At 43.5% G+C, this 16,370-nt stretch overlaps 1 protein-coding gene across 2 annotated transcripts; it reads right to left on the bottom strand.

Annotated features, from left to right (window-relative positions):
- Nucleotides 1-107: 107 nt before the first annotated feature.
- On the bottom strand, nucleotides 108-6,917 carry SYCE2 (synaptonemal complex central element protein 2). Of its 2 annotated transcripts, XM_043977432.1 has the most exons (4): nucleotides 6,888-6,917; nucleotides 4,532-4,650; nucleotides 923-1,133; nucleotides 108-405 (listed from the first exon to the last, which is right to left on the bottom strand). In XM_043977432.1, exons 2-4 carry the CDS (start codon nucleotides 4,642-4,644, stop codon nucleotides 211-213), a joined length of 519 nt encoding a protein of 172 aa, XP_043833367.1. In that variant the 5' UTR covers nucleotides 4,645-4,650; nucleotides 6,888-6,917; the 3' UTR covers nucleotides 108-210. The 2 variants fall into 2 exon arrangements, with proteins under 2 accessions (XP_043833367.1, XP_043833368.1); XM_043977433.1 differs by lacking the exons at nucleotides 4,532-4,650; nucleotides 6,888-6,917 and adding an exon at nucleotides 2,277-2,361.
- Nucleotides 6,918-16,370: the final 9,453 nt, after the last annotated feature.

The following is a 16,370-nucleotide window of genomic DNA, read 5'->3' as shown; positions in this document are numbered from 1 at the left end:
CTACTTGTTTATGTGAGTTTTAACCACCATTCAGTTTTGTACTTTCTGGTATAAGCTGTTTAAAGAGCAAATCACAGCACATGAGACCATATAGACGAAGAGCGTTTATTGTTGTAATATGTGCAATGTTAAACTTCAATCTTAGCTTTGTTCTCATGCTCAGTAACTTACAACTCCTTTCTCAGGTGGTTTTCTTTTCCAGGAACATTGTCATATTTCAGGCTGCACACACAAGTCTTTGTACACAGTTTCCACGGAGTGGCAGACTTGTTTGAGCTCGATTTCTAAACTATTGATCTTTTCCATCTTCTCTGAGAACTCCTGCAGCTTCTCCTGAATGAGCTTGTTATGGTGATCATAAATCTGATACATCCTTTCTTCCAACTTCTCAACCAAATCTGACACCTTCAAAGGCAAAAGTTAAATTAAAGTCTTTTAGGAATCACGCTGGAATAGAAAGGAAATGTTTATTCTGAACAGGCCTTTTCTGTGTTTCTGCAATACTTTCCTCTTACACACAGTAAAAAGCTGCTCTCTTAGGATAATGGAGTAGAAAAAAGCTATTTTTAATCTAAATTTTCAAAAAGGATCAATCCCTATAACAAAGAATGAGCTTCTCTAAGTGGTCAGACTTCTCTGGGTTTTACTCAAGCTCGAAATGTTTTGCCTGGAAAGTGGGGGCTACAGCTGCTAAGCTCAAATAGTAGGAATATGAAATCTGGTACTGAATGTTACCCCTAGCTCATCTTTGGAGAGATAATGATTCTGTTTCTGGCCTATGGGAAAGAACACCCTCTCTCTACCTTAAAGAAAACTCTGAAGCAGCTGACCCCGCCCGACAAACTGTTGTGATTTTACCATAGTCCAAGCAGTTTCTCAAAAGTCTGACACTTCTGGCTAGTTATTACTCGAGGCTTTCTACCTTCATTTTGAGGCTGTCTCTGAAGTTGCTCATAAGCGTGTGGTCCTTCTGCCTGCTTTCATTGATGCTGTCAATCAACTTCTGGGCCCTTTTTTGTAAAGTTTCGATGCTGGCATCCAGAGCTGCAAAGAAACTTGATGTCTTCCCATCCAAGGTTTCAGTGTGGCTGTCTGCATTGGAGACTGACAGCGAAGGGCTAGAAAATCTATGCCTGGATGACAGAAGGGAAAGAATAGAATGCCTGTTCAAGGGGGGAGGGGGGATTAAATGGGGACATATCTCAAGAGAGGGAAGCCAGCATGGTATGGTAGAAAGAGCAGGAGGCCAGAATTCAAGAGACCTAGGTTTAAGTCTTCTCTGCCACTGTGACCTTGAAGAACTCATTTCACCTCTCGAGGTCTCAGTTTCCTCATCTTATAGCTGAGGGAATTGGTCTAGATTCCTAAGACCCTTCTAATTCTGCCACTATGTGACAGTGACACTGGGCACAAATCTAGGGGTGGGGAAGGAATTAAAGGAAACCCTTCAGATTCCAGGGTTTGTCCTATCCCTAGCCTTCCCCTCTGCCCTTTCTTTTCTGCTTTATACCTTGAAATAAAAGAGATTTGTTGTTTTTTTCTTGAGTTACCAATATAAATCATGCTCAAACTGCTCATAGCCAAAAGCCACCCCTATATGAGGAGAGCTATCTCATGATGGTATCTTTCCTTTGACTCAAAGCAAATGTAAGAGGATTGGATTAATTCAGTGCATTCAAATCTGTCCATAAAACAAAAGACCAAATCAGATGTTCCCAGAAATCATGTTTATTTTACTAGCCTCTCCCATGGGGATCTATTCTTTTATATTTAATTTTTCTTAATACTAAGGCAGCTGCATATTAATCAGGATGCTAATTAATCACAAACCTCTCTGTGCCTGCATTCGCCAATTAAGCTTAATAAAGAAAACGAATCCTCTCCTTCTCCATTTCCTTAGTGGGTTCTGTTGAGGTGGCATGGATAGAGTCCAGGGAAGGAAGCCCACACGCAAAGGGCTTTATGTTGACATCCTTGTGCATGTAAGACTGGGAGCTGAGGCTCAATCAATCGCTGCTGCATTAATGTATTCTAGTCTGTCCTCAGGATCTCCTTCAATCCCTAATGCTGTTGGAAGGATTAGGACATCCAGTTCCACAGCCTTGCCTGTGCTGGCATTCCGCCTGCGGAAACAGTGGCGGGAACAGGCCTCAGTAAACCGAGCCATCTGTTAAGGTAAAGTTGTGATTGGCTGGAGGGGAAGCCAGAGAAGCCTGCTGTGATTAGCTTTGTCGCTTTTCACAGAAATACAAGTAAACAATACACATGCCACTTACGAACACCACGGGCAGCAACCCTCAAGAGACATGGCCAGTTAATCAAACATTCGAGGAGGAACAAGACAAAATCTTCAGCTCCAGGCACAATGATGTTCCTCTGAAACACTTCCAGGAGAGGGAGGGAGGCGGAGGAAGGGCCTAGGCATGAGTATGTAGCTTTCCCCATAAAATGTACTAACTACTTAATCATTCTGCTAAGCATTTGATAACTAGGTCCATCCTCTGTTCTAATATAACTTGTTGGGGTTGTGAGAAAAGGTCTGAGAAAACATTCACTGCCTTTTTAAAGGGGATCAGGGCTTAAACTCAGATTCTTAGCATTTCAGAGCTAGAGGGAACATTAGAAATTATCTAGAGATGCAGAGTGGTGGAGTAGAAAGAATGTTAGCCCAGGATAATAAAACCTGACAGCAAGTCCCAGCTCCATCACTAAAAGTCATTTCACTTTGTCATAGCATCATAGCTTTAAGGGACCTTAGAAGTCTGGTCCAACCCCCTATATTTTACAGTTGAGGAAACTGAGGTCCATGGAAGGTAAGTGACCTGTCTGTGGGAAAGCTATCTGGAACTCAAGTCCTATAATTCAAAATTCAATGCTCTCTGCACTGGACCATGCTAAAACTGAACCCAGCTCCTTATAAAAATACAGAACTCTTTCTATCAGTAAGCCCAAAGGCAATCCAGCTTGCTTTCTTCTTCCTGTTCAGTTCTGAATTTAGTAATGTTTAAGAGAAGGGAGTTAGGCCTGGGTACAGAATCTGATCCTTTCATGTGCCTCTTTATGTCTCCTCCTACTTCAGTCACACTAATTCAGGCCATCAGCAGCTTTTGCCTTTATTAGTTGGCCTTCTCCCAACCCCTTCTTCACACTATAGCCCAAGTAATTTTCCTAATGAATTATTATGGTCATGTTATTCCTCTATTACCAAACTTTCATTGCACTTCCCATTTCCTACCAAATAAAGTATAAAATGCAGAGTCTGATATTCAAGGCCCTCCACAATCTGGCTCCAAGTCACCTTTCCAGGCTTATCTCAAACAACTTCTCTTCAGGAACCCTACAATCCAGCCAGGCCAACCACTCTTCATTCCTTGCTTACCTACAGCCCTTTCCCATCTCATACCTTGGATTGTGATCCAGTTCTATTTGTTGCAATCCCTCCCTTCCTTCAAGGCCCCACTCAGCTGGTCTCTCCTTATGAGTTCTTCCCCCCACAACTCCCACTCAAGCTGAAAGTGATCTCTTTTCTCAGAGAGATATCCCTGAAGGTCTCCTTTGCACTTACCTCATTCTCCTCGATATTTCAATGTGCCTTTGTTCTCTTTGGATTGTAAACTCCTTGAGAATAGGGTCATGTTCTATCTTTGTATCATCACTTAATTTAGGATCCTAGGATGAGAGCTGGAACTCAGAGGCCATCTAGTTCAACCTACTGATTTTACAGATGAGGAAACCCAGCTCCTAGCACAGTGCCTGACACTTGGTAGGTGCTTATTAAATGTTGAAGCCCAAAGAGTTAAGGAGATAATGGGATTATAGATTTCAAGCTGACTTAGAAGTCATCTAGTTCAGTACCTGAATTTTACATATGAGAAAATTGAGTCCCAAAGAGGTTGCCTATCATCACACAGATTGTTAAGTGGGAGCACCAGGATTTGAATTCAGGTCTTGTGCCTCCAAATCCAGTATTCTTTTTTTTTTTTAAGTGAGGCAATTGGGGTTAAGTGACTTGCCCAGGGTCACACAGCTAGTAAGTGTTAAGTGTCTGAGGCTGGATTTGAACTCAGGTACTCCTGACTCCAGGGCTGGTGCTCTATCCACTGTGGCACCTAGCTGCCCCAAAATCCAGTATTCTTTCCACTACACCATGATCTCTTGAAACTTTTTTCCAGAATCAGTGACTTAGGAACATAGCTGGAACTAAAGGCCAGGCTTTGGGACTTCTAGCTCTGAGTTCATTCCATTACCCCACTCTCTATGTTCTCTTTTCCTTAACAGAGCATTTTCATAATTTTCAGTTACTTTAACAATGATTCATCATTTTGTAGTACAATGTTGCCTTAAACAATTCTTGCCCCTTCTTTGGCCTGCTATGGACATTTTTTGGGAACAACAGTGAGCATCATTTGGTACCAGGCTTTGCTCAAGGGGGCTCCTTCCAGAGACTGGGCCTGGGAAAGACCTACATTACCAGTTAGTCCTGAAGTACAGACCTCAGTGCAGAATTTGAGAAGTCTCCAGGAATTCTTACCTATCTTGTACCTCGCTGGGTGAGCAGCTTCTTTCCAAATCAGAGAAGATAGAAGGCCCTGGTTGATCCTGTTGCTGATCCTGTTCCTTATTTTTGAGGTCCTGTTCAGACATGACAGTCTATAAAGATGGGAAACAGACTCTCAGAGAAGGAGAGACCTGAGGATACATGACTGCATATTATATTTTGGTCAATAAGTAGTATTAAAGTTGTCCTAACATTAAGGGATACAGATGGTGCCCCTTCCTTGCTCCCCTCCAATCAGACCACTCCAAGGAACTGGGGAAAGGTGTTTAATGACTGCTTTTATTGGGGTTTTCTGTCAGTTCCTTGTTTTGCATGGCATAGAGGAACCAGGGCTAGTTTCAGTGTGATGGGGCAAGGGCAGGGGTCACTTCCTTTCTCAGGTCCAGTCAGGAACAGATCGTCCTGAATTTAAGTTGGGGTCCAGAGACATTTGTTTGAACCCAATTTGTGAATCTGAGACTGCATCACCAGAATGCTTAGGTCTGGGGGCTGCACTGAGGTTAGCTTTGTAGAGATGGGATTGCTGTTTTCCCAGGTTCCCCATAGGAGGCTGTGGTTATTGTTTTGGGGGATGGCCATTACATTGTATCCTGGCTCTAAAAGGGAAAAGTTGGAGCTGTGACTTCTCAGGATGGGGCAAGGACATTTTTTCTGAGCACTTAGACTGGGCCTGGGATTGTCAGCTTTTAAAAAGAAGAGATTTCTAGGTCCTCTGGTTCTGAGATGGGAGCTTTTAGCTTTGGAAGTGGGTGTTATGGCTCACCTGTCTCTGAGGTAGAGCTGAGGTTCTCAGCTTTTTGGGGGGATTAATGCTTTCTGGGATGAGGCTGAGGGTATTAACTTTCTGAGAGCTGAGAATTCTGTACTGCTGACTCTGGGGCTGTCAACTATTTGGGGAGATGAGGATTTTTGGACCCCTGATTCTGGGGCTGACACTTGTTATTTTGGGGGCTATGTGTGTGTGTTTGAGGGTTTCTGGTCTCTTAGCTCCAGAATGAGGTGATCAGATTTCCAGGAAGATAAGGGCCCTCTGGATATGAGGTGGCCAACTTTTGGTGGCATAGGAATTTCTGGGCCTCAGGCTCTGTGGCCTGAGGGACTAACCAAGGGAGATGAGGCTTTGAGTAAGGTTACTGGCTCTTGGTGGGGGGTGGGAGGGAAGAGGGTGAGGCATAGGTGAAGGTCTCTGAGCTTTAGTGGGGTTAATAAGGGTTCAGAGCCCCAACTGCCTGAGACTGTCATCTTTTTTGGGAGGGGGAGTGAGGATTTCATGTCCTCTAGCTCTAGGATTGGGGCTGTTAGCTTTTATAAGGATAGGAATTCCTGCTCCCCTAGGTCCAGGGTAGGATTGTGAGATTTGGGGAGGAAATGAGGGTTCCAACATCTAGCTATTGTGCTGTTAGCTTTGGGGGGTGGGGGTTGCTGTGTGAGAGTTGGAGACATCCAGCTCAGGGGGGCAAGATCCAGCTATCTGAGGAATGAAGGTTTCTGACTCTGGGGCTAAAGCAACTATTTTGGGAGGAAAAGGGTTTCTGGGTCCCTAAGTCTGGGTCTGATGCTATCACTTTTTAAGAAGGGGATTTGGAGGCCTTTCCCTGGCCTGAACCTGACACGTTTAATGGGTTTACAGAGGTTCCCCAGACCTATAGCTGAGGCTGTCAGTTTGGGGGGGGGGGCCCTTCCCTCACCACCCGCGGCTGAGGCTGCCGGCTTTCCTAGGGATGAAGGTCTCGTGTCCTTCCCTGTCTATGATGGGGAGCTTAGAGCTTCGGACCCGTTTCTGGGAGGGGAGGAGGGTTTCAAGTCCTCCCCAGCTTTTGAGGATAAAGGTTTCAGGTCTCCCCCGCCCCCATAGATGAGGTCATCAGCTTTTGGTGGGTTGAAGTTTTCGGGTCCCCTGGCCTGCTGCTTTCCTGTCACACCCCGGCCGCCTTCAGTCAGTCGGTCAGTTTGTCTATCTGTTGGTTGGTCAGTCAGCCCGTCCGTCCTTCCGCTGGGCCGGGTTCTTGTCCCTGGAGGCTCCTTGGATAATGGGGCGCCCCTTGGGTTGGGGGTCGGGGGTCTCGCCCTGGGTCCCGGGGACTTAGCAGCAGGACCGGAGACTAGGCTGAGGACAGAGCGCGTACCCCTCTCGAGGACGCCGCCTTAGGCCTTCCCGCCGCAACCAAGTGCGCATGCGCCCTTGCTCCCTCCGCGCCGCCGCTTGAGCGCCAAGGTTCCTCTGCTCCCTCTTCCCCTTAGTGCGGGGCGCGGCGAGGCTCCCCCGCCCCTCCTTTAGTGTAGCGCGCGCCGCCGCGTGCACTCCAAGGCTCCCCGCCCACTCCCTTACCGTAGTGCGCGCCTCCGCTCCCTCCACGCGCGCGTGCCAAGGCTGCCCCTCCCGTCCCACCCCCACCGCTTTAGTGTGGTGCACGCCTACCCGCTCACCACCTGCCCTCTCGGGTTAGTGCCCGTGAAGGCTGGGCTTCCTTCCCTTTACCCTCGAAAAATGCTTTTCAAAACTGTCCCCCTTCCTCCTTATCCCGGCCCTTTCCTCTGGCCCCACAAGGGGGCGTCCCGTTAAAGGACTAACGGGACTGCTGACCCAATGACCTGGATCAAGTCAGCCCTCTGGGCCTCAGTTTCCTCCTCTGTAAATAGAGGTAGGGCTGGATCCAGCCATAAGTCCTGTGAGTCTTGGTTGGTAAACTATAAAATGGAGGACAGGACTGTTTCTGGTTTTCTCACACTGCAAGCAATGAGCAGAGTTGGAGTGGAAGAAACGTTTGTGGAACTGGAGGCTATCTATAAGGCCCTTTTTATCAAAAATCCAGTGAAAAATTCACTGTAAAGTGCTTAGCTCACGTGGAACACGTAGTAGGCGTTATATAATAGGCCACTGGGTGGCGCCATGGTGCACAGAGCGCTGGAGTCGGGAAGAGAAATTCAAATGCTTCCTAGCTCCTCTTACTGATTCTGTGACCCTGGCCACATGTCCTCAATGTAAAATTGGGATAATGATAGCCTCCTGCCTTTCAAAGTTGTTATGGGGGTAAAATAAAATGATATTTGTAAAGCGTCTGGAACATATGCATACTAGCTATTAATAGCTTTGAAACATTAATAGCGTATAAATACTAGCTATTATTCTATTATATCCTTTTCAATTCAACAAAAACTAAACAATGTGCAGCGCGCGTGCGCGCACACACACACACAAGCAGAAGGTAAGTTCCTAGAGAGAGCAGAGATTATCCCACTTTTAAAATTCTATCTCCACTTTTTTGGGGGGCGGAGCCAAGATGGCAAAGGAAAGACATTAAGCTCACAGGGCTCCTAAAACAATAACCCCAAAAATAGCAATAAAAGAACCCTTGGGGCAGAAAAACACACAAAAATATGGGCTGAGAGTTTTCTCCAGCTATAGATAGATTTCAGGGGGCTGTGCTGGGCCACGAATAAAACCTAACCCCACAATCGGGCTGACACACCAGACACCCACCAGAGGAATTTGCCCCAGTGCCTCTGAATAGGCTACAGCACCGGAGTCTTCTGGAACTGAACAGCTGGCGTGGGCGGGGTAAGTGCAGGGGTGCCAGTGCATTGGGGGGAAGGATTCGACTGTCCCACCCCAGCGGGCAACCAGGAAGAAATCCTGAGCGGTGGGAGACCCAGGTGGGGGAGGGGAGCAGGGGAGCAGTCTCATCAGAAGCTGAGAACCACACCACAGCAAGCTTTGCTGGTTGGTTGCTTAGTAAAGTAGGCCTGAGGTTATCTCCGAACCTGAGAACAGGCCAGGTGAGATTAAAGCTTGCTCCACCTCAACCCAAAACACCTGGGACCCTCTGAAGCTGAGAACAGGAGTGGAGCCAAGAAGCAGGACCCCCACCCCACAGTGGAGAGTTTAAAATCAAATGAAAGTGAGGCCAGGCAGGCTGAGAAGTCCAACCATCCCCCAGGCTATGCTGTAGCTTGAACAGTGTGTCCTGGAAGCAGCACCACACTTTAAGAAGGAGTTAAAAGCCCAGAAATACTAAGCCAAGATGAGTAGGCAGAGAAAGCAAAAGACCATCGAAAACTTCTTTGGGGGTAAAGTAGACCACAATACAACCTCAGAAGAAGAAGATAATAATAGGGTCAAAGCTCCAACATCCAAAGCTTCCAAGAAAAATATGAACTGGTCTCAGGCCATGGAAGCTCTCAGAAGGGACTTTGAAGAGAAAGTAGGAGAAATAGAAAGAAGATGTAGAGAAAAGGAGGAAAGAATGAAAAGGGAAATGAGAGCAATGCAGGAGAGTCATGAGAAAAAAGTCAACCATTTGAAAAGCCAAATGGAAAAGGAGATTAAAAAACTGTCTGATGAAAATAACTGCCTAAGAATTAGGATTGAACAAATGGAAGCTAGTGACCTTATGAGAAACCAAGACACAGTAAAGCAAATCCAATTGAATGAAAAAATCGAGGGCAATGTGAAATATCTCCTTGGAAAAACAGCTGACCTAGAAAATAAATATAAGAGAGATAATTTGAGAATCATTGGACTACCTGAAAACCATGACCAAAACAAAAGCTTAGACACCATCCTTCAAGAGATTGTGAGGGAAAATTGCCCTGATATTCTAGAAGCAGAAGCTAAAATAGAAATTGAAAGAATCCACTGATCACCTCCTGAAAGAGATCCCAAAAGGAAAACCTCCAGGAATATTATAGCCAAATTCCAGAACTCCCAGGTCAAGGAAAAAATACTGCAAGTAGCTAGAAAAAAGGAATTAAAATACTGTGAAGGTCCAATAAGGATAAAGCAAGATCTAGCAGCTTCTACATTAAAGGACCGGAGGGCATGGAATATGATATTCCAGAGGGCAAAGGAACTGGGACTTCAGCCAAAAATCATGTACCCAGCAAAACTGAGTATAATTTTTCAGAGCAAAAATGGAATTTTAATGAGAAAGAGGTCTTTCAAGCATTTGTGATGAAAAAACCTGAACTGAATAGAAAATTTGACTTTCAAATACAAGATCCTGGAAAAGCATAAAAAGGTAAACAGGAAAAGACTTCATGAGGGATATTAAAAGATCAAACTGTTTACATTCCTACATGGGAAGATAATACTTTGAAATCATAAGAAATTCAGGGGCAGCTGGGTGGCGCAATGGATAGAGTGCCAGCCCTGGACTCAGGAGAACCTGAGTTCAAATGTGACCTCAGACACTTGACAATTACTAGCTGTGTGACCCTAGGCAAGTCACTTAACCCCAATTGCCTCACCAAAAAACAAAGTCTTCACAAGAAATTCACAGGAGACAGGGCTGAACTGAATATGAAGGGATGATATCTGTAAAGCATTTATGTTTTGTTCTTTGTAGGGCAGACAGGATGGGTGTCTTATGTCTGGGGCTGGATTTGGGCTTGGGCCTCCTGGGTCCAGGGCTGGTGCTTTGTCCACTATGCCACCTAACTGATCCGTGATGACATCATTAAAATAGGGTTGAGGTGTAGGAGGAATAAACTGGGGGAGGGAGAAGGGGAGATGGTTTGGGGAGAGGTAGTTCACATGAAGAAAACAAGAAGAAAGCTTATAGTGGAGAGTAGAAGAGGGGGAAGGAGTTGGGGAGTGAGTGAACCTTAATATCATCAGAATTGGTTCAAAGAAGGACTAACATACATACTCAAGTAAGTATAGAAATATATTTTTGCCCTGGGGTGGGGAGGGAGGGAAGGAGGGAAGGAAAGGCTAGATTGGGGGAGAGAGCAGTAAAAAGCAAAACACTTTCAAGGAAGAGGAAGATGTTCTGCATTACTGCACCAGTATGACATATTGAATTAGTTGATCTCATAGGGAGGGTTGAGGAGGGAGGGAGGAAAAAAAATTTAGAACACAGAATTAGCTCAGGGACCCTGATCTCATTGGAGTGGGCTCATGGAGGGAATAGCTTTCATACCTAATTGGGAGGAGCCATCTATTTAACCCTGCAGGAAAATAGGAGGGGAAGAGGACAAGGAAGGAAGGGTGGAAAAAGGGAGTGCAGATCGAGGGAGAGGATAGTCAGAAGTAAAACACTTCTGAGGAGGAATAGGTAAAAAGAAGATAGAGTAAATGTCATAGGAAGGGAGTGGGATGGAGGGAAATAGTTATGATGATTGATTATAATGGCAAAATGTATGGTACCTACTTTGCTGGACTTTTATGAAGAAAATTCTCTGTCAAGCTTAAGGTACTATATAAAGGTTATGATGAACAGGATACTATCAGGGAAACCTGGAAAGACCTACATGAACTGAAGCAGAATGAAATGTACTGTATACAAAATAACAGCAATAGTGGGGGATGATCTGCTGGGAAGCATGTGGTTATTTTCAGTAAGGTAATGAATGATCCAATATAACCCTGAAAGACTTATGATGATTGCAGCCCATCTGCAGAGAAAGAACTGATAGTATCTGAAAACAGATGGAAACACATTAAAAATTTTTTTTTCATTTCCTCTTTGACAATTCCTTAATCTGAAGTTTTTCAGTTTTTTACTGTTTTCTCTCACAACTAGCTAATATGGGAATTTTCCCATTACTACTCATGTATAACTTATTTTGAATTGCTTGAGTTCTTGTGGGTGAGGGGTGGGAATGGAGGGGGGAAGAGAAGTTGGAACACTAGGTTTTTTAAAAATTGATGTTAAAATTTTGTTTTTACATATATTTTGGAAAATAAAATATTCAGAATAAAAAATGCAGGTGTTATTAATAAAATTATTAAATTACCCAGAAATTATATCTCTTGAACCTTTTTAAATGCCACACAGCCATGAAAGCAGCTTCAGGTGCTGTAGAGTGCTAAGAGTTTGGTCATCCACTGTATCCTGGGCCATTGCTGGCCATCTTGACTTTTGTCTTGCCACTGGATTTCTATGAGTCTGGAAGAGAAAGTAAGGCCAACACTTTTTGCAACTCTGTCTCACTTAAATCCAGTTCACTAGCAAGTCAAGACATCATCCCCATGATGTCATTGTTCCTCTTAGAAAACAAAGGACAGTGGGGCAGCTAGGTGTCCCAGTGGATAAAGCACTGGCCCTGGATTCAGGAGTACCTGAGTTCAAGTCCAGCCTCAGACACTTGACACTTACTAGCTGTGTGACCCTGGGCAAGTCACTTAACCCTCATTGCCCTGCAAAAAAAGAAACAGAAAAGAAAACAAAGGACAAACAACAAACAGCTGGTAGCTCAAATAGAATTCCATCTGGTGGGCAAGTCAGGTACTGCATTCCCTTACTGGATAATTAATACAGTGACATGCTACCTTTCTACCTGCTTAAGAAAAGCAGGACCTCCAGCAAAAAAAACAAAAACAAACAAACAAAAAACCACCCAAATAAGAAAAGCAGGACCTTAGTCAGTTTGTTCTGCTTGCAGTGCCACAAATGTCAAAGGGATCACACAAATACCCTATGTATCTGAAGTCATCCTTGAAACTTCCCTTTTCTTTAAAGTTTCTATTCCAGATTCCCAGGGGATATCTTATTCATTTTTACATCATAGTGATAGAGGAAGCAAAAAGGGGTTAACAGATACACTGAGGCTTGAGTCCTTATGAATAGTACCTAAGAGGGTTAACAAAGAAACTTAGGTTTATGTTCTTACAGTAACTAGAGGGTTTACTCCCTATCAACCCTCACCATCAACAAAGACAGTAAGTAGAGACCATTAGCCATTAATAGCCATTAATATTCCTAGATGACAGGACACCTAGAAACCATATCTAAAGTAAAGAGATACCAAAAACAGAGAGACCCTCTGGCTCTGACAAGTTTAAGCATGTCTTTAGGAACATGGGCAGAGAGGTTCCTGAGGTTCACCTTATGACATGAAACCCCAAAAACACACCTCCAAGGAAAAAAGTACCTGCCTAGGAGGTTGTCATAGGACCCCAGGAAGTCCAAATTAGGATAAGACCTCCCTAGAACCTCCCACAAGAAGGAGATTAAGATAATGAGGAGATAATCTACTTTTTCTCACTATAAATATAACTATTCTTCTTCCCCCATTTGAGACCTTTCTCCTTTGGGTGCTCTCCCTGTGGTCACAGTATTCCAACAAAATTTGGGAAACAGAGTCACTGAGTCTTGTAATTCTTTGGGACGTCAAATGATCAATTTGATCAATTAAACCTATCCCTATTACCACTTCAATAGTATGAGTGATTGTCAGCTTTTCTCAAGTAGAGAAAAGCCAGGGGAGTTGGAGCAGTATGACTGTGCCTTTGGTCTAACTGTTCCCCTCCCCACATGTGAGGGGAAAAACAATCCTCTTCTCAATAATTCTCAGGAACTCAGCAGCAATGTGACAAAGGCTAGTTTATTTCCTTCTTGTGAAAAGGAGGCACCCTAGTGTGCAGCTAGTGGGTGCAAAGGGGGCTTTCAGGCCCTGTTTTATACCCTAGTCCCTAATGAGAATGGACCTTCCCCTTTTTCATCATTGGTCCGATTACTCAAGGGTTACAATCTACGTACAAAAACTAGCTAATCAGAATGCAGTATTCCCACCCCTCTTCCTTGTATGGGCATAACTCAGGAGTGGACCTTATACTTCCTTATATGGACACAACTCCAGAGTGGACCTTATTGAGACCAGGGCTCCTTGAACCATGTGATTTTGTTAGCCTGAGGGGGAGAAGGGGATCTGAGACCTTTGTGCTACAAAGGGTCAGGAAAAGTATGATTGACTGTTATATCCTCATTGAAAAGAGACAACTACTTATTTTCTCACACCACACAACTGAAATTGCTTCAGATATAGAGTTTTTCTGATACATTTTCTGTAATAATTTTCAACTTAATTAAATTAATTTCCCATTTATTAAACAGAATGTATCTACTAGGGGTTGGGCCCAAGGGGATACAGAGATGAAACAGGGAATTCTTTTCCTTCTAGAATCCAAGAATCTAATGGTGCTGGGAAATGTCTAACATGAATGATAGTAAGTCTTGTATAAGGTTGTGTAACGATTGGAATAACGCCACCTGCTGGATACTTACTGTAGAAGAGTTCTGCCCATGAAGCGAAGGTCTTTGAGGGCAAGACCAGGAGTCTTTTCTTTGGCATCAGGAAGTGACGCGGGCTAGTGGGAGGAAGAAGGAAGAGACTGGCGCTCACTCTCGAGCTCTTTCCTGAGGACTCTGGTGGAGAGCGGAGCTAGAAATGTGCTCTCCCTTTAATAGATAGAAATCTAGGCCTTTCTCTCTCTCTTTACCAAATTCTTATTCTCCTTAATAAATGCTTAAAAGTCTAACTCTTGCTAAAGCTTATAATTTATTGGCGACCACTCATTAGATACTTTAGACAGTTTAGCTAGAATTTTAGCCCTTAACAGTTGGATTAAGATGAGGGAAAAGACAAACTGGTCTAAGAAACTCAGGAAACAAGAGACAACTTTCAAAGGCTCTATGGAGCAGGCAGCACTTGTGTCTGTGAACCTTGACAGAAAGGAAGGATTTGGGCATCAAGGTGATACAGCAGATAGAATGTTGTAGTTGGAATAGGGAAAACCTGAATTCAAATCCAGTCTCAGACATCTACTATCTGTGTGACCCTGAACAAGTGAACTAATCTCTTTTTGCTTTAGTTTCCTCATCTATAAAACAGGTAGAATAATAGCATCTACCTCCCAGGGTTGTGTTAAGGATAAAATTATGTATTTTTAAATACTTCGCAAATGTTAAAGTGCTATATAAATGATTATCATCTGCTTTGTCCACTACACCACCTAGCTGACCCATGATGATATCTTTAGGGTAAAATTGAGGGGTGAGAGGAATGCATGGAAGAGGGGGAAGGGCAGAGGTAGCATGGGGTAAAATCCCACACGAAAGAAACAGGAAAGGGTTTATGGAGTGGGGGAAAAGATGGAGGAGGAGCAGGGCAGTAAATGAACTTTACACTCATGAGAATAGGCTCAAAGACTTTAATCTCATCAGAGTTGGCTCAAAGAGGGATTAACACATGCACCCAATTGGGCGGAGTAATATATTTAAACTAAGCAGTAAACAAGCCTAACACTCATGAGAATTGGCTCAAGGGGGCAGCTAGGTGGTGAAGTGAATAAAGCACCAGCCCTGGAGTCTGGAGGACCCGAGTTCAAATTTGGCCTCAGACACTTGACACTTACTAGCTGTGTGACCCTGGGCAAGTCACTTAACCCCAATTGCCTCACCAAAAAAAAAAAAAAAAGAACAAAATTGGCTCAAGAAGGGAATAATATACACACTTAATTAGGTGGAATAATCTATCTAACCCTGCAGGAAAATAGGAGGGGAAGGGGATAAAGAGAGAGGGGCAAAAGAAGGGAGGGCAGATTGGGGGAGGGGACAGACAGAAACAAATCCCTTTTGAAGAGGGATAGGGTGAAAGAAGATAGATAATAGAGTAAATATCATGGGGAAGGGAATAGGATGGAGGGAAACAGTTAACAATAGTAATCTTGAAAAAGAGAAAAGGGGGAAAATTGTACAAAAAATATTTATAGCAACTCTGTGGTGGCTAAGAATTGGGAATCAAGGGAATGTCCATCAATTGAGGAATGACTGAAGAAGCTGTGGTATATGATTGTAGTGGAATGATATTGAGCTGTAGGAAATGACAAACAGGATGATCCCAGAAAAACCTGGAAAGACTCATATGAACTGATGTATAGTGAAGTGAGCAGAACTGGGAGGACATTGTACATAGTGACAGCAGTATTGTTGGATGAACAATTGTGAATGACTTAACTACTCTCAGCAATACAATGATCCAAGACAATCCTAAGGGACTAATGATGAAGCATACTATCTACTCCCATAGAAAGAACTGATAAAAAGAGCACTTGTGGATTGTACATATATAACCTATATCAGATTGGTTGCTGCCTTGTGGAGGGGGGGAGGAAAGGAAGGGAGAAAAATTTGGAACTCTAAATCTTATGAAAATGAATATTGAAAACTACCCTTACACGTAACTGGAAAAAATAAAATGTTTGTTTAAAAAAAAAGAAAAAGAAAACAAAAGAGAAAAAATGATCATCATCATCATCCTTATAATGGGTGGTAATGTAGCTGGGAAGGGTTGGGATGGAAATACATTCTAGGTATGGGGAAAAGTAGAGGATGAGAACAGGGAGCAAAGAATAATTTAATTTAGCTATAATATATGTATAATGTATGTATTGTGAAATAAATATGCCTAAAGATAAACAGCACTTGATTATGAAGGACTTGAAGGAATTGATGTGGGGTGGAATTAAGGTCAAATTGATCGTGAGTTGTTCCAAAAGAATTACAAGACTCACTGACTCAGTTTCCCAAGTTTTATTGCAATACTGTGAGTGACTACAGGAAGAGAACCAGAATAGTGGAAAGGTATTCCTCTAATAGTGAAAGAAAAGACAGTTATATTTATAGCATGGATAAATTGATTATCAGTCTCATTATAATAATCTCCACCTTTAGGAGGTACAGGGGAGGGCTTATCCTCATCTGGAGTCCCTGGGGTCCTAAGCCAACCTCTGAGGCAGGTACCTTTTTCTGTGGAGGTGTGTTTTGGGGGTTTACATGTCATAAGGTGAATCTGGGGACAAATTTGGCCTTTTCTGCACATATCTCTTTCTGGTTCCCGTGCTTAGTTTCAAAACATCTTCATTTATCATTTATTTCTAGTCTAAGTTTCTATAGCCTGTGGTAAAAAGTAAAAGCTTTTAACAAGTTGGTTAGGATAACTGAAAGACGCCAGTTTTTGAAGGACCACCCTTTCGGGGAGGAGACAGTGACAAACCGCCAGCGTATCTGCTAAGCACTCCACTTCCAGG

This window comes from Dromiciops gliroides, chromosome 1 (assembly GCF_019393635.1).
Source record: "Dromiciops gliroides isolate mDroGli1 chromosome 1, mDroGli1.pri, whole genome shotgun sequence".
Classification (NCBI taxonomy): Eukaryota; Metazoa; Chordata; class Mammalia; order Microbiotheria; family Microbiotheriidae; genus Dromiciops; species Dromiciops gliroides.
The sequence above is the reverse complement of the archived record's forward strand: the minus strand, read 5'-3'. Positions and strand labels throughout refer to the sequence as shown.